General features: G+C 40.5%; 1 protein-coding gene across 1 annotated transcript; it reads left to right on the top strand.

The window, feature by feature from the left end:
* The first annotated feature begins 2,856 nt into the window (after nt 1–2,856).
* On the top strand, nt 2,857–20,225 carry LOC133617396 (uncharacterized). Its single transcript, XM_061977336.2, has 2 exons — nt 2,857–3,109; nt 18,152–20,225. Exons 1-2 carry the CDS (start codon nt 2,932–2,934, stop codon nt 19,036–19,038), a joined length of 1,065 nt encoding a protein of 354 aa, XP_061833320.1. The 5' UTR covers nt 2,857–2,931; the 3' UTR covers nt 19,039–20,225.
* Nucleotides 20,226–25,119: the final 4,894 nt, after the last annotated feature.

A 25,119-nucleotide genomic window follows, 5' to 3' on the forward strand; every position in this document is an offset into this window, starting at 1 on the left:
AAGGTTAAAAAATGAGACTCCACTAGGTTGTCATGCCTTATTTTGACTTTGTTGTTGTTTCCTGTGTGTAGTGCTTTAGTTTATGTCTTGCGCTGTTATTTTGGTGACTCTTCCTGTTTTGTTGGTGTTCTCCTGTAGCAGCTTCACGCCTTCCTTTGAGTGCTATTGCCCGCACCAAAGTGTATTTCTTTTTTTAGCTTTAACTTTTCATTTTTTAGCATTGTAACCACATTTGCAAACAAATTTTCTCTTCATAGAATGTTCTTTCAATAAAGAAATAAAGTGCAACAATGTCAAAGCATCATAACAAACAGTTATGTCAAATAGCAGCAGAAGTGCACTTTTTGGAGAGCTGTATTATTTTCAGTTTTGTACCCAAGGGACTGCTTTTATTTAACACTATATTATTATTTATACATCTATAGTGATCACAGAGACAGGTTGTTTTTGTGTTACTGTATATATTTGTTTTTCTGAAAAATCACACTTAATATACTTTGGGTAACAACAGTCAATATTTTTTTTTTTTTTTTTTTTTAGGGGGGTAACAGTCAATATTTATTTATTTATTTATTAGATTTTATTTTTTTTCTTATATAATAAAAGTGAGCTTTTGTTAAACCAAATATTGTGTGTTTTTTCCCATATACAACAACCTATCTGGACTCGATAAGAGAATCGATAAGGAATTGGTTCGATAAGAGGATTCGATAATAGGCTCAAACTCGCTAATTTCTTATCAAACATCATCCCTAGTCACATGACCGTCGCACGTGGACCCCGACTTAAACAAGTTGAAAAACTTATTGGGGTGTTACCATTTAGTGGTCAATTGTACGGAATATGTACTGTACTGTGCAATCTACTAATAAAAGTTTCAATCAATCAATCAAAAGTGTGAAAGAAAAAAGACACTTTTTTATTTCAACCTGTCCGTACCTCTTTCAAAAGCCTAAAGACTGACCGCACAGTTCCTGACTTCACAATAAAAGTGGCGCTCCATCGCGCCTGCGCTAACAAAATAAGAGTCTCCGAAAGCCAGTGCAAACAAGCTACCAAGCCACGGAGTTTGCCGCCAATGTATTTCTTGTAAATTGTATAAAAAGGAATATGGAAGCTGGACAAATAAGATGCCAAAAACCAACCACTTTCATGTGGTATTAGACAGGTGGGAGGAACTTTTTTTCTCCTCCATTTGAAAATGTGGACGTTGTCAGCACTACTGTCTGATTCCAATCAATGCAAGTCATCAGAATCAGGTAATACACCAACTTATATTCTTGTCTTCATGAAAGAAAGGAATCTATATGTTAAATATGCATTTATATTCATTAAAACACCTTTAACATGTGAACAAAAATGGCAAAATAAATAAATATAAATTATATACTGTATATATAAATGTATGATATATATATGATATGTGTGTGTATGTATATGTATATATGAGGTAGATCACCTCGACTTGGTCATTTATTAAGTAATTGATTAACGTTGAAAAACTTATTGGGGTGTTACCATTTAGTGGTCAATTATACCACTATGTGGGCTTTGTACCGAGGATGTCGTTGTGGCTTGTGCAGCCCTTTGAGACACTTGTGATTTAGGGCTATATAAATAAAGATTGATTGATTGATTGATTGATACGGAATATGGACTGTACTGTGCAACCTACTAATACAAGTTCCAATCAATCAATCAATCAATCAATGCCTACTGAGCCTATGATGCTGTTAAGTTATTGTGGCTCAATTTACCTTAATTTTTTTTATTTTAATGTATTATTATTTAATATATCTTGTTGTTTTAGTTGCTTAAGAGATATTCCTGGCTCTGAATTTGCTCATTGCTATTTTTATGTTTTTGTGCATTATTTGTTGCCGTCATCATTAAATGAACAGGTTACTCATCAGTTACTCAGTACTTGAGTAGTTTTTTCACAACATACTTTTTACTTTTACTCAAGTAAATATTGGGGTGACTACTCCTTACTTTTACTTGAGTAATACATCTCTAAAGTAACAGTACTCTTACTTGAGTACAATTTCTGGCTACTCTACCCACCTCTGCTTCTTTGTGGGGACACTGTTGATTGTCATGTCATGTACGGATGTACTTTGTGGACGCCGTCTCCGCTCCACACGCTGTAAGTTTTTGCTGTCGTCCAGCATTCTGGTTTTTGTTTATTTTGTAGCCAGTTCAGTTTTACTTTTGTTTTGCATAGCCATCTCTGTAGCAATAGGAATTGCTTGTGTGTGTGGTGTTCCTACCCGGACGGTTTAGAGTGACGCACCGGGAGAAGTGTGCCGTATATGTTGAATGGCAACTGTTGAATAAAAGTTCCCTGTGAGTAGGGTAAAGCTCATCCGTCCAGTTTGTAGAGTAATTGAAAGACAGAACAAGCTGAAACAATCCCTATGCTTCAGTGCCTTTTCCTAGCGGGACTTGCCTTTTGTAAATTTTTGGTTAAAGCGTTACATACTCTCTTACGGCACACTAGTTGAAAAACACTGCTGTAAACCAAATCCAAACCAAACTTTCTAGTTAAATAATGTGTAGGATTAACCTGTTTGGCACGCAGCATCAAGGGTTGGAATTGGGGGTTAAATCACTAAAAATGATTCCCGGGCGCAGCCACCGCTGGTGCTCACTGCTCCCCTCATCTCCCAGGGGGTGATCAAGGGTGATGGGTCAAATGCAGAGGATAATTTCGCCACACCTAGTGTGTGTGTGAGTGACAATCATTGGTACTTTAACTTTTTAACTTTAACATGTGCAGCTCTCGTCTTGAGCAGTCTTCAATGTCGCCGCAAGATGGCAGCAGTGAGATTCATGGACGCTTCGGCGGTGGTCAAACCTCCATCGACGAAAAACAACTTTGTTTTTAAGGCAGACGTTACCATTTAGCATTAGTGAAGCTCGCTACAAGACATGTTGAAAGAGTTGGTGAAAGAGCGACTAATGGCGGCAGCTGATGAAATATTCGCGCTGTTTGAACGAACCATTGCGTCGTACGAGGAGGAACTTTCTCGAACGAGAGAAGAGAAGGAGCGACATCGACAACAACTGGAAGCTGCTCGCAAAACTCAAATTGTGCTACACGTTGAAGGTATTTTTTTAACACTTTTATTATCCTCATACTTAATCCTTTACACGAAACAGGTGAACTGACATTACATTTTGTCGATCTTGAGGCACAAAGAAATGTGCGGAGGAGGAACTTTAGCTTTCTTTAGAGATGCATTGAATTATAATAAGGATATTCCGCCATCTTGACTCTCGCCGTGTCTCGCGATATCATCACACCAACAATGTTACAGCAACGTGATCACAGTTATCATTATTATCGCGGTATTGTTGAATGTGCTCAAAAAGTACTTATACACACACTAAACTATTTTAAGCAAACTGTATTATTTAAATAACTAAGATAAATAGACACACATTATACAAACCCCGTTTCCATATGAGTTGGGAAATTGTGTTAGATGTAAATATAAACGGAATACAATGATTTGCAAATCCTTTTCAACCCATATTCAATTGAATGCACTACCAAGACAACATATTTGATGTTCAAACTCATAAGCTTTATTTTTTTCTTGCAAATAATAATTAACTTAGAATTTCATGGCTGCAACACGTGCCAAAGTAGTTGGGAAAGGGCATGTTCACCACTGTGTTACATGGCCTTTCCTTTTAACAACACTCAGTAAACCTTTGGGAACTGAGGAGACACATTTTTTAAGCTTCTCAGGTGGAATTCTTTCCCATTCTTGCTTGATGTACAGTTTAAGTTGTTCAACAGTCCGGGGGTCTCCGTTGTGGTATTTTAGGCTTCATAATGTGCCACACATTTTCAATGGGAGACAGGTCTGGACTACAGGCAGGCCAGTCTAGTACCCGCACTCTTTTACTATGAAGCCACGTTGATGTAACACGTGGCTTGGCATTGTCTTGCTGAAATAAGCAGGGGCGTCCATGGTAACGTTGCTTGGATGGCAACATATGTTGCTCCAAAACCTGTATGTACCTTTCAACATTAATGGCGCCTTCACAGATCTGTAAGTTGCCCATGTCTTGGGCACTAATACACCCCCATACCATCACAGATGCTGGCTTTTCAACTTTGCGCCTATAATAATCCGGATGGTTCTTTTCCTCTTTGGTCCGGAGGACACGACGTTCATAGTTTCCAAAAACAATTTGAAATGTGGACTCGTCAGACCACTGAACACTTTTCCACTTTGTATCAGTCCATCTTAGATGAACTCGGGCCCAGCGAAGCCGGCAGCGTTTCTGGGTGTTGTTGATAAACGGTTTTCGCCTTGCATAGGAGAGTTTTAACTTGCACTTACAGATGTAGCGACCAACTGTAGTTACTGACAGTGGGTTTCTGAAGTGATCCTGAGTCCATGTGGTGATATCTTTTACACACTGATGTCGCTTGTTGATGCAGTACAGCCTGAGGGATCGAAGGTCACGGGCTTAGCTGCTTACGTGCAGTGATTTCTCCAGATTCTCTGAACCCTTTGATGATATTACGGACCGTAGATGGTGAAATCCCTAAATTTCTTGCAATAGCTGGTTGAGAAAGGTTTTTGTTAAACTGTTCAACAATTTGCTCACGCATTTGTTGACAAAGTGGTGACCTTTGCCCCATCCTTGTTTGTGAATAACTGAGCATTTCATAGAATCTACTTTTATACCCAATAATGGCACCCACCTCTTCCCAATTTGCCTGTTCACCTGTGGGATGTTCCAAATAAGTGTTTGATGAGCATTCCTCAACTTTATCAGTATTTATTGCCACCTTTCCCAAATTCTTTGTCACGTGTTGCTAGCATCAAATTCTAAAGTTAATGATTATTTGTTTATCAGTTTGAACATCAAATATGTTGTCTTTGTAGCATATTCAACTGAATATGGATTGAAAATGATTTGCAAATCATTGTATTCCGTTTATATTTACATCTAACACAATTTCCCAACTCATATGGAAACGGGGTTTGTATTAGTGCGTTTAAACAGAGGTGGGTAGAGTAGCCAGAAATTGTACTCAAGTAAGAGTACTGTTACTTTAGAGATTTATTACTCAAGTAAAAGTAAGGAGTAGTCACCCAAATATTTACTTGAGTAAAAGTAAAAAGTATGTTGTGAAAAAACTACTCAAGTACTGAGTAACTGATGAGTAACCTGTTCGTTTAATGATGACAGCAACAAATAATGCACAAAAACATACAAATTGCAATGAGCAAATTCAGAGCCAGGAATATCTCTTAAGCAACTAAAACAATAATATATATTGAATAATAATACATTAACATAAAAAACAAATTAAGGCAAATTGAGCCACAATAACTTAACAGCACCATAGGCTCAGTAAGCAGAGATTACAAAGGAAAATAACAAGTTAGCCTTTACGCAAACCATAAACTAATAGGTGTGGGCAGCACCTGGGAACACACTTCTGATTGGTGTTTGTATGTGTGTGTGTGTGTGTGTGTGTGTGTGTGTGTGTGTGTGTGTGTGTGTGTGTGTGTGTGTGTGTGTGTGTGTGTGTATGAGGCTGCAGTGCATTAATAAATGTCCCCACACAATTTACATTTGACAGTGATTCATAGCAGGGAAGCTAACATCAGCCTACAGTGAAGTGAAGTGAATTATATTTATATAGCGCTTTTTCTCTAGTGACTCAAAACGCTTTACATAGTGAAACCCAATATCTAAGTTACATTTAAACCAGTGTGGGTGGCACTGGGAGCAGGTGGGTAAAGTGTCTTGCCCAAGGACACAACGGCAGTGACTAGGATGGCGGAAGCTGGGATCGAACCTGGAACCCTCAAGTTGCTGGCACGGCCACTCTACCAACCGAGCTATACCGCCCCGGTGACAGCCAAAATATCTACCAACGTTACTTACCACCATGTGCTTCCTCAAATTTGACGTGAGTTCATGTAAGCTTAAACTGGTTGTTTTGCCGCTGAAAGGCGGTCACATGACCGCCTGGCTCTGTTTGATTGGTGAAACGGAGTCAAACGTCAGCAGTGACTGCATTTGATTGGTGAAACTGAGTCAAACGTCACCAGTGACTGTATTTGATTGGTGAAACGCAGGCATGCGATAGATCCTACTTTGAAGGTCTGTCTGACAAACCAAAACAAACAAAGCGTGCATAAACAGATCGATAAAAATCAGGAGCGAGTAGCGTGCTGAATGTAGATGAATGGAGCGCAGTAAAAGTAGCGTTTTTTCTATAAATATACTCAAGTAAAAGTATGTTACATTAAAACTACTCTTAGAAGTACAATTTATCCCAAAAGTTACTCAAGTAGATGTAACGGACTAAATGTAGCGCGTTACTACCCACCTCTGCGTTTGAATATCTTCTTTTTATATCGATCACTTTGTTTGATCGCTTAGTTGCTCAGACAGTAGTGTGTTTATACAGGTTTAGATTAGGGAATGGTGTTAATGTATTTTCTTTTCATGTGAGCATTTAGGTTAGCTAACCCTAGTCAGTCCATCGTTTTTATTTATTTATTTATTTTTTTGTCCTGTCCAGCTTCTCAGGCGTATCATATATTTGATGTAGATGCCCGTATCGGCTGTTCAGATTTACTTTACAAAAGAGAAGTGTAGAATACTTCTCTTGTTGCCTTATTTGTATTTGACTTTATTGAATGTAATTATAATATCATTTGGTGCAGGAGGGGCTAGAAAGAGGGAAAAAAGGAAGACAGAGGGGGAAATTGTGGGGACAAGAGGGGGATTAGACAGAGAGACAAAAACAACAACAGCAAACACAACAACAATAACAACAACAACAACACTAGAGCAACATCGGCACATACGATTTGTACAAATATGATGGTAAAAGTGATAGCAAAGAAGCAGTTAGCGAAATAAATAATAATACAGAAATGACAATGAGCATATTTACACTACGAATAGAGCATTACAAATAATAGAAATAGCGCTATTGATAATGAACAATACCAATAACTTACCTCTATTATCAACAATACAGTTGTTCAAATGCAACAATACATATACGTAATGACAACTAGAGATACAAAAAATGAATACCGAAAAATGGAGGGGAAGAAAGAGAAGCAACCTATATTAACCTTGTAGATTGTTATAGTAATAATAGGTTAAGCTTGTGTTACCCAGTTTCCCCTAGGGCAGTGGTTCTCAAATGGGGTTACTCGTACCCCTGGGGGTACTTGAAGGTATGCCAAGGGGTACGTGAGATTTTTTTTTAAATATTCTAAAAATAGCAACAATTCAAAAATCCTTTATAAATATATTTATTGAATAATACTTCAACAAAATATGAATGTAAGTTCATAAACTGAACATCAAATCAAGTAGGCTATTCCATTCATTACAATGCAACAATGCAATATTCAGTGTAGACAGCTAGATTTTTTGTGGACATGTTCCATAAATATTGATGTTAAAGATTTATTTTTTTGTGAAAAAATGTTGAGAATTAAGTTCATGAATCCAGATGGATCTCTACTACAATCCTTAAAGAGGGCACTTTAAGTTGATGATTACTTCTATGTGTAGAAATCTTTATTTATAATTGAATCACTTGTTTATTTTTCAACAAGTTTTATATATTTTTTTCCAAATAGTTCAAGAAAGACCACTACAAATTAGCAATATTTTGCACTGTTATACAATTTAATAAATCAGAAACTGATGACATAGTGCTGTATTTTACTTCTTTATCTCTTTTTTTCAACCAAAAATGCTTTGCTCTGATTAGGGGGTACTTGAATTTAAAAAATGTTCAAAGGGGGTACATCACTGAAAAAATGTTGAGAACCACTGCCCTAGGGCAACAATGTTGATATATGTTCATATATTATTTTTTCGTTTTAATATATTAGTCTATCATTTTTATCAACATGTTTTTAACCACGGTTTGTCAATCATTTTAATTGCATACGGTAATACTCGTTAAATTCGGTTCTCTATCACACACGGACTACAGAATTTATTATTTAGACCAGGGGTGTCAAACGTACGGCCCGCGGGCCGGATAAGGCCCGTTAACAGGTTGTATCCGGCCCTCGAGATGATTAAGTATAAAAATGAGCGGAAATTATTTAACAAAATAAACTGCTCTTCTAAATGTGTCCACTGGATGTCGCAATAGCAATTATTTGCATCCCCTGCCGCAGGAGCGCGCATGACTTCAGAGGGGGCGGAGCTATGTGCCCGGTTAAGATACAGGACTGGCGACATGTTATCTGGGCACACATAAATATGATCAAATAATATGTATCCCATTCTAACTTCATGTGTGATTCATGAAATGAGTCCAAATTCACAAGTTTGGACATATGTACATAATAAGTTAGTACATCAGTTGAGTAAAATGAGTACCGTATTTTTCGGAGTATAAGTCGCACCGGAGTATAAGTCGCACCTGCCGAAAATGCATAATAAAGAAGGAAAATAACATTATGCAACTTTCATAAACTATGAAAAAAACTGCGACTTATAGTCAGAAAAATACGGTAAATTACTTTAACAACATTCTGTAATTTGATTTTGATATTACTATTTATTACATCTTATGATTTACACCAATGAGAGCATTTTAAAACTCTGCCAGACTCAAGCCTATTTGACTGATGAATATCACATAATTTATTCAGAAATGATAAATCACGACAAATAAAGATAGACTACTATGAACAGCAACATGTAAGTGTAGAAAAAAAAACCCCAAAACATTATGATTTGTATGGTTTCAGATTGCGCTTGTTCTATTTTTAAACAAAGAAAACAATCTGAAGTTGTCTTTATTTTTAAGTTATCATGACGTGATTTTACCAGTCCGGCCCACTTGGGAATAGATTTTCGTCTATGTAGTCTATACACCCCTGATTTAGACCAAATTGGGCCGTAATTTATTCTTCAATTTAGGCAGACACGTTCACAACAGTACATCGCAAGCTCTACTCCATTTCCGGTGCATCACTAAATAATGTTTAATCGAAACCTAAATGTTCAAATCAAAATGTTCAATCTGATCGTTCAATCTAAATCTAAATGTTTGATCTAAATCTAAATCTTAAATATATATTTAAATCTAGATGTAAGTGCTAATTGTTAATTCCAAATCTAAACCTAAATGTTGAATCTAAGTCTTAAATCTAAATGTGAGCACTTAATGTTAAATCTAAATGTGAGCTCTAAATGTTAAATGTAAACATAAATGTTGAATCCAAATTTAAATCTTAAATCTAAATGTTTAATCTAAACCTAAATGTTCAAATTGAAATGTTAAATCTAATCGTTCAATCTAAATCTAAATGTTCGATCTAAATCTTAAATCTAAATCTTAAATATTTATTTAAATCTAGATTTAAGTGCTAAATGTTAATTACAAATCTAAATGTTAAATCTAAACCTAAATGTTTAATCTAAGACTTAAAACTAAATGTGAGCACTTAATGTTAAATCTAAATGTGAGCTCTAAATGTTAAATGTAAACATAAATGTTGAATCCAAGTTTAAATTTTAAATGTAAATGTTCGATCTAAATCTTGAATCTAAATCTTAAATCTAGATTTAAATCTAGATTTAAGTGCTAAATGTTAATTCCAAATGTAAATGTTAAATCTAAGTCTTAAATCTAGATGTGAGCATTTAGTGTTAAATCCAAATGTGAGCTCTAAATGTTAAATGTAAACATAAATCCATCCATCCATCCATTTTCTACCGCTTAGTCCCTTTTTGGGGTCGCGGGGGGCGCTGGAGCCTATCTCAGCTACAATCGGGCGGAAGGCGGGGTACACCCTGGACAAGTCGCCACCTCATCGCAGGGCCAACACAGATAGACAGACAACATTCACACTCACATCCACACACTAGGGTCAATTTAGTGTTGCCAATCAACTTATCTCCAGGTGCATGTCTTTGGAGGTGGGAGGAAGCCGGAGTACCCGGAGGGAACCCACGCAGTCACGGGGAGGACATGCAAACTCCACACAGAAAGATCCCGAGCCCGGGATTGAACCCAAGACTACTCAGGACCTTCGTATTGTGAGGCAGATGCACTAACCCCTCTCCCACCGTGAAGCCCTGTAAACATAAATGTTAAATCCAATTTTAAATCTTAAATCTAAATGTTCCATCTAAATCTTAAATCTAAATGTTCCATCTAAATCTTAAATCTAAATGTTTGCTCTAAATCTTAAATCTAAATCTTAAAAATATATTTAAATATAGATTTAATTGCTAAATGTTAATTCCAAATCTTAAATGTTGAATCTTAACCTAAATGTTAAATCTAAGTCTTAAATCTAAATGTGAGCACTTAATGTTAAATGTAAACATAAATGTTGAATCCAATTATAAATCCTAAATCTAAATGTCAAATCTAAATCTTAAATGTAAATCTAAATGTTTGATCTAAATCTTGAATCTAAATCTTAAATCTAAATCTTAAAAATATATTTAAATCTAGATTTAAGTGCTAAATGTTCATTCCAAATCTAAATGTTGAATCTGTCTTAAATCTAAATGTTAAATCTAAACCTAAATGTTAAATCTAAGCCTTAAATCTAAATGTGAGCATTTAATGTTAAATCCAAATGCGAGTTCTAAATGTTAAATGTAAACATAAATGTTGAATCCAATTTTAAATCTTGAATCTAAATCTAAATGTTCCATCTAAATCTTAAATCTAAATCTAAATGTTTGCTCTAAATCTTAAATTTAAATCTTAAAACTATATTTAATATAGATTTAATTGCTAAATGTTAATTCCAAATCTAAATGTTGAATCTTAACCTAAATGTTAAATCTAAGTCTTAAATCTAAATGTGAGCACTTCATGTTAAATCAAAATGTGAGCTCTAATTTGTAATGTTGAATCCAATTATAAATCCTAAATCTAAATGTTTAATTGGGGATAGGTTGATTGGCAACACTAAATTGGCCCTAGTGTGTGAATGTGAGTGTGAATGTTGTCTGTCTATCTGTGTTGGCCCTGCGATGAGGTGGCGACTTGTCCAGGGTGTACCCCGCCTTCCGCCCGATTGTAGCTGAGATAGGCTCCATCGCCCCCCGCGACCCCAAAAGGGAATAAGCGGTAGAAAATGGATGGATGGATAATCTAAATCTTAAATGTAAATCTAAATGTTTGATCTAAATCTTAAATCTAAATCTTAAAAATATATTTAAATCTAGATTTAAGTGCTAAATGTTAATTCCAAATCTAAATGTTGAATCTATGTCTTAAATCTAAATGTTAAATGTAAACCTAAATGTTAATCTAAGTCTTGAATCTAAATGTGAGCACTTAATGTTGAATCTAAATGTGAGCTCTAAATGTTAAATGTAAACATAAATGATGAATTCAATTTTATATCTTAAATTTAAATGTTTAATCTAAACCTAAATGTTCAATCCAAATGTTAAATCTAATCGTTCAATCTAAGTCTAAATCTTAAATATATATTTAAACCTAGATGTAAGTGCTTATTGTTAATTCCAAATCTAAATCTTAAATCTAAATGTAAGCACTAAATGTTTAATCTAAGCATAAATGTTGAATCCAATTTAAAATCTTAAATTTAAATGTTTAATCTAAACCAAAATGTTCAATCAAAATGTTAAATCTAATTGTTCAATCTAAATCTAAATGTTCGATCTAAATCTTAAATCTAAATCTTAAATATATATTTAAATCTAGATTTAAGTGCTAAATGTTAATTCAAAATCTAAATGTTGAATCTATGTCTTAAATCTAAATGTTGAAACTAAACCTAAATGTTAAATCTAAGTCTTAAATCTAAGTGTGAGCACTTAATGTTGAATCTAAATGTGAGCTCTAAATGTTAAATGTAAACATAAATGTTGAATTCAATTTTATATCTTAAATTTAAATGTTTAATCTAAACCTAAATGTTCAATCGAAATGTTAAATCTAATCGTTCAATCTAAGTCTAAATCTTAAATCTAAATCTTAAATATATATTTAAACCTAGAATTAAGTGCTTAATGTTAATTCCAAATCTAAATCTTAAATCTAAATCTAAATATAAGCACTAAATGTTTAATCTAAGCATAAACGTTGAATCCAATTTAAAATCTTAAATCTAAATGTTTAATCTAAAATAAATGTTCAATCTAATTGTTCAATCTAAATCTAAATGTTCGATCTAAATCTTAAATCCAAATCTTAGATATATATTTAAATGTAGATTTAAGTGCTAAATGTTAATTACAAATCTAAATGATAAATCTAAACCTAAATGTTAAATCTAAGTCTTAAATCTAAATGTGAGAACTTAATGTTAAATCTAAATGTGAGCTCTAAATGTTAAATGTAAACATAAATGTTGAATCCCATTTTAAATCTTAAATCTAAATCTAAATGTTCGATCTAAATCTTAAATCTAAATCTTAGACCCATAATAAATTCATAAAAGAAGCAAACTTCATGAATGTTTTTTGTGACCAACAAGTATGTGCTCCAATCACTCTATCACAAAAAATAAGAGTTGTAGAAATGATTGGAAACTCAAGACAGCCATGACATTATGTTCTTTACAAGTGTATGTACACTTTTGACCACGACTGTAAGGCCAATGGTAGACTTAAAAGGATGCGCTGAAGAGATTATGTTGTGACCTGGGGACTCGTCGGTGTCTCCCCGGTGGAACTGCAAGAGGTAATCGTAGGCCGGGAAATTTGGGCTTCTTGACTGAGACTGCTGCCCCGGCGATCCGGACATGCGGAAAATAACCACCATTTTTGTGTTATTTATATTTCAGTAGTCCTGCATATATTAAGTTGAATTAATTATTTGTTTTTAGATGAATACTTGGGCCTATTGCACTAGCGCACTTTGGTGTTGGTCATTGTGGTGGTGTTTGATGGATACTTGGGCCTACTGCGCTGCTGCACTTTGATGTTGGTCATTATAGTTGTGGTAGCCATTTTTGTGTTATTTGTTTCTCCGGTACTGCATACTACTTTTTTTTTTTTTTAATTACAAATTAATTTACATTTGTGTCATTACAGCACCTGTGAGGAAAGCATATAGGGTGCACCGGTGAAACTGATTGGACAATTGTCGGGTGGAGTGACTTGCGGCGACAACATTTTTTTAACCACTGCTTACGCAACACTTGAGCTTAGTTTTGTTTATAGCTTTGTATTGTTGCGCCGGACCAGTTCTTCCTCCAAGGGAAGCTAAGTTACTGGTCAATCCCAAGTTCTTTCGATGACATATCATTGGCGATCACTCGACGCGAGTATGATAGTCCTCCTGTTGGTGAGTCTAGTCATCTGTGGGTCCTCAGGTGGCTGTGGAGGCCAATCCGTGATCCACAGACTCTATTGCAGTGGGGGCATATGTGCGTGATTGTCGTGGTAGTAGTGGTGGTTGTGGTGGTGGTCTGAGGAGCTGTTTTGGTAGTGGATCTCTCCTTTCTTTGTTGCCTCTTGGTTTCCGCGGCACGGTGGAGGTCCTTTTCTAACCGTGCTGTGCCTTCATGGACCATCCTGCTCCACAAAACCCTCTGGTGGGCAGTCTCCTCCCAGGTGTTGAGGTTGAAGCAGCATTTCCTCAGATGGATTTTGAGGTTATCTTTATACCGCTTCTTCTGCCCCCCTTGGGTGCGTTGTCCTTCCGTCAGTTGTCCGTACAACATCTGTTTTGGAAGGCGACTGTCTGGCATGCGAATTACATGGCCTGTCCATCGCAGCTGGTGCCGACTGACAGTTGTAGTGATACTGGGCATGTTAGCTTCCTTCAGAACACTAATGTTGGTACGCCTATCTTCCCAGCTGATCCTGAGGATCTTGCGGAGACATCGCTGGTGGTACTGCTCCAGAGCCTTCAGGTGTCTGCTGTAGGTGGTCCAACTATCAGCCCCATAGAGCAGAGTGGGCAGAACTACAGCTTGATATACAAGAAGCTTGATGTTGGTCTGGATGACCCGATTCTCAAAAACTATTTTCTTGAGCTTAGCAAAAGCTGCGCTGGCACAACCAATGCGGTGGTGGATCTCGGCATCGATGACAGCTCTCTTTGAAAGAAGACTGCCAAGATAAGCGAAATACTCCACGTTTTCCAAGATGTTGTTGTCCACATAAATTGTGGGGGGTTGGGAGGGTGTGTCAGGGGCCGGTTGGTACAGGATCTGAGTCTTCTTTATGTTGATGTCAAGTCCCAGGAGTCGGTACGCTCTGGCAAAAGCATCCATGATGTTCTGGAGGTCCAACTCAGAATGAGCAACTAGAGCATTGTCATCTGCGTACTGAAGCTCTGTAATGGAGGATATAAGCACCTTGCTTTTTGCCCTTAACCTCCTCAGGTTGAAGAGCCCGCCGTCTGTCCGGTATATGAACTGGACTCCCTCAGGCAGGTTTTGACTGGTGAGGTGAAGTATGGCTGAGATGTAGATAGCAAACAGGGTTGGTGCGATGATGCAGCCCTGCTTGACACCAGTGTCAACTTTGAAGGGAGCCGTTTCAGAGCCGCCATTTCCAACTACCACTGCGGTCATGTCGTCATGCAACAGACGCAAGACCTTCAAATACTTGTCTGGGCATCCGATCTTGGAGAGGGCACCCCAGAGGGCAGTTCTGTTCACAGAATCAAAGGCCTTTGTAAGGTCAATGAAAGCCATGTATAGTGGCAGGTGTTGTTCCCGACATTTCTCTTGCAGTTGACGAACTGCAAAAATCATGTCCGATGTTCCCCTAGCTGGACGAAAGCCACACTGGGACTCTGGGAGGATCTCTTCTGAAAGCGGCAATAACCGGTTTGCCAAAATACGGGCCAGTATTTTTCCTGTTGTGGACAGGAGAGAGATGCCTCTGTAGTTGCCACAGTCCGCCTTATCTCCCTTCTTGAAGATGGTGACAATCAGGGCGTCCCTGAGTTCGGCTGGGATTTCCTCCTTATCCCAGATTTTACCAATGAGGCTATGGATGTGGCAAAGGAGTTTTGGTCCGCCTTGCTTTAACATTTCTGCTGGTATCCCATCTGGTCCGGAAGCCTTGTTGTTACCCAGTTTTCTGATGGCATCCTGGACCTCATTTTCGGTGGGAGGATCACCCAAATGCTCCATTATGGGTCGCTGAGGAATCTGGTTGATGGTTTCCATCTCCACTGTGGAGTTCCGATTCAGGAGCTCTTGAAAGTGTTCACGCCATCTGGAACTGATACCTACATCGTCCTTGAGCAGGGTTTGTCCATCTTTAGAGCGGAGGGGGTTTAGGCCTCGATAGCTGGGCCCATAAACAGCCTTGGTAGCACTGAAGAAACCCCTGGTATCCCCAGAGTCAGCAAGCTTCTGGATTTCCAGAGACTTCTCCATCCACCATTTGTTTTTCAGCTCTCTCACTCTGCTCTGGACAAGTGCCTTTGCCTTGGCGTGGGCCTGCCTTTTGTCCCTGCAGTTGATGTCACTCTGCCAAGAACAAAAAGCTTTCCTTTTGGCATCAATCAGCTGTTGTATTTCGATGTCGTTTTCATCGAACCAGTCCTGGTGTTTCCTAGTCCTGTAGCCAATGGTATCCTTGCTGGTTTCAAGTAGCGTGGTCTTAAGAGCCTTCCAGTGTTCCTCCACATCCTCAGGATATTCTTCCGGGAGTCTCACAGACAGGGTGTTTTGTAGATGTTGCACCCTATCTGTGTCTCCAAGGCTATCAATGTTAAATTTAGGGCGGAACAGTCTCCTTTGTGTCCTCCTCTTCTGCCGCAGCTCGATGTTCATTTTGGAGCGGATGAGGCGGTGGTCTGTCCAGCAGTCGTCTGCACAAAACATGGCCCTGGTGATGTTAACATCCTTACGATCTCTGGCCCTGACAATGACATAGTCTATGAGATGCCAGCGCTTTGATCTGGGATGCATCCAGGACGTTTTGAACCGGTTTCTCTGGCGGAAAAGGGTGTTTGTTATCAGAAGACCATGTTCAGCACACGTTGACAGAAGGAGGACTCCGTTGGAGTTGACATTCCCAACACCTTCTTTACCTAGAGTGCCTTTCCAGAGCTTGTGATCCTTGCCAACCCTGGCATTGAAGTCCCCGAGTAGAAGGATCTTATCTTCTTTCGGGATATCCGATAGAACCTGGTCTAAGGTTGCATAGAAGGTCTCCTTGTCTTCATCATGTGAGTCCAAAGTTGGTGCATAGGCACTCACAGCCGTTGCCATCTGATTGTTTGAGAGCCTCATGCGTAGGGTCATGAGTCGCTCATTGATGCCTATTGGAGAATCGGAGAGTTGGGAGATGAGCCGGTTTCTGATGGCAAATCCCACTCCGTGGATTCTGGGTTCATCAGCTGTTTTTCCCTTCCAGAAGAAAGTGTATCCCCCTTTCTCCTCCTTTAGTTGCCCCTCCTCAGCCAAACGGGTTTCAGACAGGGCAGCAATGTCGATCTTGCATCTTTTCAACTCCCTGGCAACGATTGCCGATCTTCTTTCTGGACGATTGCTTGAGGCACTGTCCATAAGTGTTCTCACATTCCAAGCTCCAAAGTTCATTGTTTTTGTTTTTGTTTTTCGACCGCTATGAGGTGAACCCACTGGACGCGGTATTCCAGTCAGGTTATAGGAGGCAGGCTATTTTTAGGGCACCTTTTCTAGCCCCTTCCCGTTTAGGGTGAGCAGAGTGGATCCTAAATAGGGCTGCTCAGACGTGTGTGCTGCTGCCGAAATACTCTCTCTGCCTCGGTCCGAGAGCAAGGCGACTGAATCAGGCACCCACCGCCTATGTGCCAGTGCGTGGCTAGAAGCTCCCAGACTTCACTGTCCTGCTCCCGTCACCATTTCCTGGTCGCCAAAGGACTTATAGGGGGGTTGGGTAATGATGGGTCCTTCAGGAGAACGCCTGTGCGGGGAATCTTTTAAAGTGGGGAAACTGGCGCACAGGCAGTCACCACACTGTCCTTGGCAAAGAGAAGGCCAGGGTCCAATGGCATGGAGACCAAGACAATTGGGGGCCCATCTTTGCTGCAGCCTTCTTCCGCCTTTGTGACCGTTGTGGAGGTTCTCTATATCCATCATCCGCCCACTCCGCCGTTGAGGTCTTTTTTGACGAGGGAAACGGGCAGTCTCCAACGTCACTTGCTTTTCTCTCAGGGTGTGCTCCCCTAGCCTTTTGTCTTCCCAGACTAACCCACAAGGCAGCGGGGCAGTGGTTGGGTGATGCCAGGGCGTGTCCACAATGTGGGCCTGCGCATCCCGCCTCTGGGGACCACTGCAGCTCCGAGATCCCCTGCCACGTTTGCCTTGAGCCGCAGGGCTCAAGTTACCGTGTGTGGCCACGTGGAGGCCTGGCAGGAGTCTTGGTGAAGGAGAGGCTGTGTACTGGCAGGAGAAGACTGACGCACAAAGCTGCTTCTCCGTTCACCACAAAGGCTAGCCAGCGGCAGTGTCTGTAAGCGAGAGGTTAGCAAGCAGATGGGAAGTAGACATGCAACCTTCCCTCCAACTACTGCACTAGACGCATCACAACACCCTGTAGGCTAGGTCCACACACACACAATGATGACATATATGCTGAGTAAGAAGGACCATCAAGACAGAATTGGAATATTTATTAAAGTTGTACTAAAGCTTTAGGAGATCAACTTAATCAATACATTCATATCGACTGCTCTAGTTGATCTGGGATTCCAAGGGGAAAAACAACTTATTTTCAAACAAAGACAATCCCCATCTCCCCCTCACCCCACTGATAAGAAACCAATGGGGGAGGTCTTCACATTCCAAGGTTGAGTCATAAAACAGACAATCTGAAGACAAAGAGACTGGTAGAATAAACAAAGGAAAAGTACTAGATCCTCTAAACATGGCTATGTAAAAAGGAAGAACTCTTAAACATATCTGCATCCTTCCACAATATGTAGTTAAAGTTGTTTTTGTTAACTTTGGAAAGAAAACCTTTTTTATTGCAAACAAAGCTATTTTTTGGAAAGACTTAAGTTGTAGTTTGAAGTGCGTATGAAAGTGCACCACCTGTCCTGTCTCAGTCCACGGCCTTTGGTTCAGAATCTGTAAAGTTTAGAAAGGCCGACACAATAACCACTGATGCATCAACAAACAGTGAATAGAAAAACAAAGACATGTCTGAAGTAAAATGTGTTTGTTTTCTGCAGACGTTCAGCAGCTGAGTGGTCATCGGGAAGAACAACCTGCTAATAAGCCACAGGAGGTAAACCCCACTTTGAAGCAGGAGGATCCACAGCCCCCCGACTTTAAAGAAGAAGAAGAAAGAGAAGTCTGGATCAGTCAGTCAGGAGAAGAGTGTCTTCCCAGGCCGCAGGAGCCTGATCTCACCCAGTTGCCTCTGACTGGTGTCTCTGTGAAGACTGAAGACCATGAAGACAAACCACAAGTTGACAACCTCTTTGCTCCTCTATCAGATAGTGACGACATGACATCACAATCTACTGAAGATGGAGACAAGGACTACACCCAAGAACCTTTGAGCAGCGATACGGACTGTGAAGGTGATGTGAGGACTCACACTGACAACCCACACCCTGAATGCTCCGACGACAAGACAGGTTTTACCTGCTCATTTTGTGCCAAACATTTTTGTAGTAAAAGGGATTATGTTCGACACACAGGAACACACACAGGAGAAAAGCCTTTCAGTTGCTCCGTCTGCGGTAAAAAATTCATTCAAAACACAAATCTAGAATCACACATGAGAACGCACACAGGAGAAAAACCTTTCAGTTGCTCAGTCTGCGGCAAAAGATTCAATCAGAAAGTAAACATGATGACGCACATGAGAACGCACACGGGGGAAAAGCCCTTCAGTTGCTCCATTTGCTGCAATGCGTTTTCCCAGAGGGCCACGTTGACGGCGCACATGAGAACACACACCGGAGAAAAACCTTTTCTATGTCCAATTTGCGGTAATACATTTTCTCAGAGGGCCAGCATAAAAAAACACATGACAACAGTCTGTGGTAAAAGATTCAGTCAGAGCGTGAATATGACAACACACACAGGAGGGAAACCTTGTAGTTGCTAAGTCTGTGGTAAACATACGAATAGGTCATCAAGTGGGAGATGTGTGATGTTGGTTGAGGACAACATGAACAGGGTTTTCCCTCACATCAAAAAGTAATATGTGTTTGTATGAAGTCTAATACATTAAACATTCGGCAGTATTTGCTTTGTTGTTTTATCGGTTTCATCGCAGGTAGTTTCACTCAAATACAGAAAGTACATTGTACACTTAATACAAAACCCAAAACCAGTGAAGTTGGCACGTTGTGTAAATGGTAAATAAAAACAGAATACAATGATTTGCAAATCCTTTTCAACTTATATTCAATTGAATAGACTGCAAAGACAATATACTTAATGTTCAAACTGAGAAACTTAGAATTACAATTTAATGGCAGCAACACGTTGCAAAAAAGTTGGTACAGGGGTATTTTTACCACTGTATTACACGGCCTTTCCTTTTAACAACTCTCAGTAAACGTTTGGGAACTGAGGAGACACATTTTTGAAGTGGAATTATTTCCCATTCTTGCTTGATGTACAGCTTAAGTTGTTCAACAGTCCGGGGGTCTCCGTTGTGGTATTTTAGGCTTCATAATGCGCCACACATTTTCAATGGGAGACAGGTCTGAACTACAGGCAGGCCAGTCTAGTACCCGCACTCTTTTACTATGAAGCCACGGTCTTGTAACAGGTGGCTTGGCATTGTCTTGCTGAAATAAGCAGGGGCGTCCATGATAACGTTGCTTGGATGGCAACATATGTTGCTCCAAAACCTGTATGTACCTTTCAGAATTAATGGTGCCTTCACAGATGTGTAAGTTACCCATTGTCATGATCCGTGGTCCGGATCATGTTTTGTGTTATCGGTTTGTTTTGGACTCCTTTTAGTTCCTGTTTATGCACTTCCTGAGTTTTGTCACCATGGTTACTTATGATTTTCACCTGCTTTTTACGCTCATCAGAGACTACTATTTAAGCCTGCCTTTTCCGGTCACTCGTCGTGGCTTCATTATTTGCTTCCCACTACTGTCCCGTGAGATTTCGAGTTCATGATTCCTGTGCTAAGCGATTCTTTAGCTTCTAGTGTTCCTGTGCTAAGTAAGTTACCTTAGCTTCCCGTGCGATCGGCACGCACCCCTTTTGTTTTGTTTTTGTCTGTTTGTATCCATTTATGATTTATGATAAATAAATCATCTCCTACCTGCACGCTTTCGTCCGGAGTCGTCAGTTTTGCGTACCGGGAGAACGAACCTCAGCAAGCTGCACCCCAAACCGTGACACCCATGCCTTGGGCACTAATACACCCCCATAACATCACAGATGCTGGCTTTTGAACTTTGCGCCTAGAACAATCCGGATGGTTCTTTTCCTCTTTGTTCCGGAGGACACAACGTCCATACTTTCCAAAAACAATTTGAAATGTGGACTCGTCAGACCACAGAACACTTTTCCACTTTTCATCAGTCAGCGAAGCCGGCGCCATTTCTGGGTGTTGTTGATAAATGGCTTTCGTTTTGTATAGTAGACTTTTAACTTGTACTTACAGATGTAGCGACGAACTGTAGTTACTGACAGTGGTTTTCTGAGGTGTTTCCGAGTCCATGTGGTGATATCCTTTACACACTGATGTTGCTTTTTGATGCAGTACCGCCTGAGGGATCGAAGGTCCGTAATATCATCGCTTATGTGCAGTGATTTCTACAGATTTTCAGACTATTATGGACCGTAGATGATGAAATCCCTAAATTGTAAGTTACAATGTAATTAACACTTTTCCACATTGCATCAGTCCATCTTAGATGAGCTCGGGCCCAGCGAAGCCAGCAGCGTTTCTGGGTGTTGTTGATAAATGGCTTTCGCTTTGCATAGTAGAGTTTTAACTTGCACTTACAGATGTAGCGACGAACTATAGTTACTGACAGTGGTTTTCTGAGGTGTTTCCGAGTCCATGTGGTGATATCCTTTACACACTGTTGTCGCTTTTTGATGCAGTACCGCCTGAGGGATCGAAGGTCCGTAATATCATCGCTTATGTGCAGTGATTTCTACAGATTTTCAGAATATTATGGACCGTAGATGATGAAATCCCTAAATTGTAAATTACAATGTAATTACCGTATTTTCCGCACTATTAGCCGCACCTAAAAACCACAAATTTACTCAAAAGCTGACAGTGCGGCTTTTAACCCGGTGCGCTTTATATATGGATTAATATTAAGATTCATTTTCATAAAGTTTCGGTCTCGCAACTACAGTAAACAGCCGCCATCTTTTTTCCCCGTAGAAGAGGAAGTGCTTCTTCTTCTACGCAAGCAACCGCCAAGGTAAGCACCCGCCCCCATAGAACAGGAAGCGCTTCTTCTTCTACTGTAAGCAACCACCCGCCCGCGTAGAAGAAGAAAAAGCGCGCGGATATTACCGTACGTTTCATTTCCTTTGTGTGTTTACATCTGTAAAGACCACAAAATGGCTCCTACTAAGCGACAGGGATCCGGTTCATGAAAAGACACAATCTCTCCATCCGCACACGGATTACTATTTCACAGCAACTGCCTAAAGACTTTCAAGAAAAGCTGGCTACTTTCCGTGCATATTGTAAAAACAAGATAGCTGAAAAAAAGATCCGGCCAGAGAACATTATCAACATGGACGAGGTTCCACTGACTTTTGATATTCCTGTGAACCGCACTGTGGATACAACGGGAGCACGTACGGTGAATATTCGCACCACAGGGAATGAGAAGTCATCCTTCACTGTGGTTCTAGCTTGCCATGCTAATGGCCAGAAACTTCCACCCATGGTGATATTCAAAAGGAAGACCTTGCCAAAAGAGACCTTTCCAGCCGGCGTCATCATAAAAGCTAACTCGAAGGGATGGATGAAGAAAAGATGAGCAAGTGGTTAAGGTAAGTTTAAGTTTACGCGAAGAGGCCGGGTGGCTTTTTTCACGCAGCTCCGTCCATGTTGATATACGATTCCATGCGCGCCCACATCACGCTGGTTTTAATATATTATTAAAGTTTGACTGACCTATTTGACTGTTTTTTTGACATTCCTTTAGCGCAGTTAGATGCGGCTTACAACACGGGGCGGCTTATAGGTGGACAAAGTTTTGAAATATGCCGTTCATTGAAGGCGCGGCTTATAACCCAGGGCGCCTTATGGTGCAGAAAATACGGTAACACTTTTCCACTTTGCATCAGTCCATCTTAGCTGAGCTCGGGCCCAGCGAAGCCAGCAGCGTTTCTGGGTGTTGTTGATAAATGGCTTTCGCTTTGCATAGTAGAGTTTTAACTTGCACTTGCAGATGTAGCGACCAACTGTAGTTACTGACTGTGGGTTTTTTAAGTGTTCCTGAGCCCATGTGGTGATATCCAACTTCACTGGCTTTGGGGTTTGTACATTGAAATGTCTAAATCAACAACATTGTGTCGAAATACTAGAACAATATTAGGAAATAACTGGAAAACACCAACGTTTTTTCCTTTTCTGATTGAATTCTGTTTAGAGGATTTAAATTGCTTCTAAACTCACATAACTGTATTGTGACAGTTAGGGTATCACTCCTAGCCTATTATTGGGTTAATTTATTACGGTTGTGCACGCATAATCTTTGAAATAAACTTTGCAATTTGGAATGTTATCTCTTCGCAACCATCCAAAAAGAAAAGGGCCAAAGTTAGTGGGAGAGGGAAAGTTTTAGTGATAGTTAGCAACAGTCGCCTCGTCTCTGAAAAAGCAAACTGGCCAAACTCGGCCCCCTCCTGCCAGAAACATCCCCGCCAAGCAGACTGCCCACCCCTGCCATATACCTGACTGCACCTCCCTCACCCTAAGACCACTATCTAAAACAAGACAGTCCCAAACCCAGTCCTAAAAACACTGCTGCAAACCAGACTGTCTCCCAGTACCAAAATCACCCCTCAACCCCAAGTCCTGAGACCACGAACACAAACTGGACTGTACCACCCCTGTGTATATATAATTTAAAAAAAACTCCCACCAACCAGACTCCGCCCCCAATTCGAAGACCATTATTACAAACCAGACTGCCCCCATCACAAACCAGACTGTCCTACTCTGTCCCCAAAACATTCCTGCCATCCAATCTGCCCCCAGCTCTAAGACAACCATCACCAACTAGACTATCCCTGCCAGTTTTAGGACTATTATCACAAACCAGACTGTCCCACCCCCAGTCCTGAAAATATACCCACCAACTAGACTGCCCCCCAGTTCTAAGACCACTCTCACAAACCAGACTGTACCATTCTCTGTGCCAAAAATACCGCCAAAACACCCCTACCAACTAGTCTGACCCCAGTGCTAAGATCACTATCACCAACTAGACTGCCCCCGCCCCAGTTCTAAGACCACTATCACGATTCAGAAACCAGACTGTCTCACCCCCAGCCCTGTAAATATACCCAGCAACTAGACTGCCCCCCCCCCCCCCCCCCAGTTCTGAGTCCACTATCACAAATCACTGTACCATCCCCAGTCCTGAAAATATACCCATCAACAAGACGACCCCCCAGTTCTAAGACCGCTATCACAAACTAGACTATACAACCTACTCAGTGGCTTAGTGGTTAGAGTGTCCGCCCTGAGATCGGTAGGTTGTGAGTTCAAACCCCGGCCGAGTCATACCAAAGACTATAAAAATGTGACCCATTACCTCCCTGCTTGGCACTCAGCATCAAGGGTTGGAATTGGGGGTTAAATCACCAAAAATGATTCCCGGGTGCGGCACCGCTGCTGCCCACTGCTCCCCTCACCTCCCAGGGGGTGATCAAGGGGATGGGTCAAATGCAGAGGACACATTTCACCACACCTAGTGTGTGTGTGACAATCATTGGTACTTTAACTTTAATACAACCCCGTGTGCCAGAAATATTGCTACAAACCAGACATGCCCCCTTGTCAACAATCAGACTGTCTTACTCTGTCCCAAAACACCTCTGTCAACCAGTCCGCCCCTCTGTTCTAAGACATTTAGCACCAACTTCACTGCCCCTGCTAGTTTTAAGACCGCTATCACAAACTAAACTGTACAACCCCCTGTGCCAAAAATATTGCCACAAACCAGACTGCCCCCTTGTCAAAACTAGACTGTCCTACTCTGTCCCAAAAACATCCCTGCCAACCAGTCTTCCCCCTGTTCCAAGACCACTATCACAAACCAGACTGCCCCACCCTAGTCCTGGAAAGTATACCCACCAACAGGACTACCACCCAGTTCTAAGACCGCTATCACAAGCCAGACTGTACCACCCCGTGCCAAAAATATTGCCACAAACAAACCAGACTGTCCTACTCCCAGTACTGTAAATATACCCACCAACAAGGAGACCCCCCCAGTTCTGTGCCAACAAACCAGACTGCCCCCTCGTCAATAAACATACTCTCCTACTCTCAGTACCAAAAACACTCTTACCAACCAGTCTGTCCCCAGTTTTAAGACCACTCACCAACTAGACTGCTCCCCTGTTCTGAGACCACTGTCACAAACCATCTGTCCTACCCCAGTCCTGAAAATATACCTACCAACAAGACAACCAACAGTTCTAAGACCGCTATCACAAACTAGACTATACAACACCCTGTGCCAGAAATATTGCTACAAACCAGACATGCCCCCTTGTCAACAATCAGACTGTCCTACTCGGTCCCAAAACACCTCTGTTCTAAGACATTTATCACCAACATCACTGCCCCTGCTAGTTTTAAGACCGCTATCACAAACTAAACTGTACAACCCCCTGTGCCAAAAATATTGCCACAAACCAGACTGCCCCCTTGTCAAAACTAGACTGTCCTACTCTGTCCCAAAAACATCCCTGCCAACCAGTCTTCCCCCTGTTCCAAGACCACTATCACAAGACTGTCCCACCCCAGTCCTGGAAAGTATACCCACCAACAGGACTACCACCCAGTTCTAAGACCGCTATCACAAGCCCGTGCCAAAAATATTGCCACAAACAAACCAGACTGTCGTACTCCCAGTACTGTAAATATACCCACCAACAAGACGACCCCCCAGTTCTGTGCCAACAAACCAGACTGCCCCCTCGTCAATAAACATACTCTTCTACTCTC

Source organism: Nerophis lumbriciformis, linkage group LG16 (assembly GCF_033978685.3).
Source record: "Nerophis lumbriciformis linkage group LG16, RoL_Nlum_v2.1, whole genome shotgun sequence".
NCBI lineage: Eukaryota > Metazoa > Chordata > Actinopteri > Syngnathiformes > Syngnathidae > Nerophis > Nerophis lumbriciformis.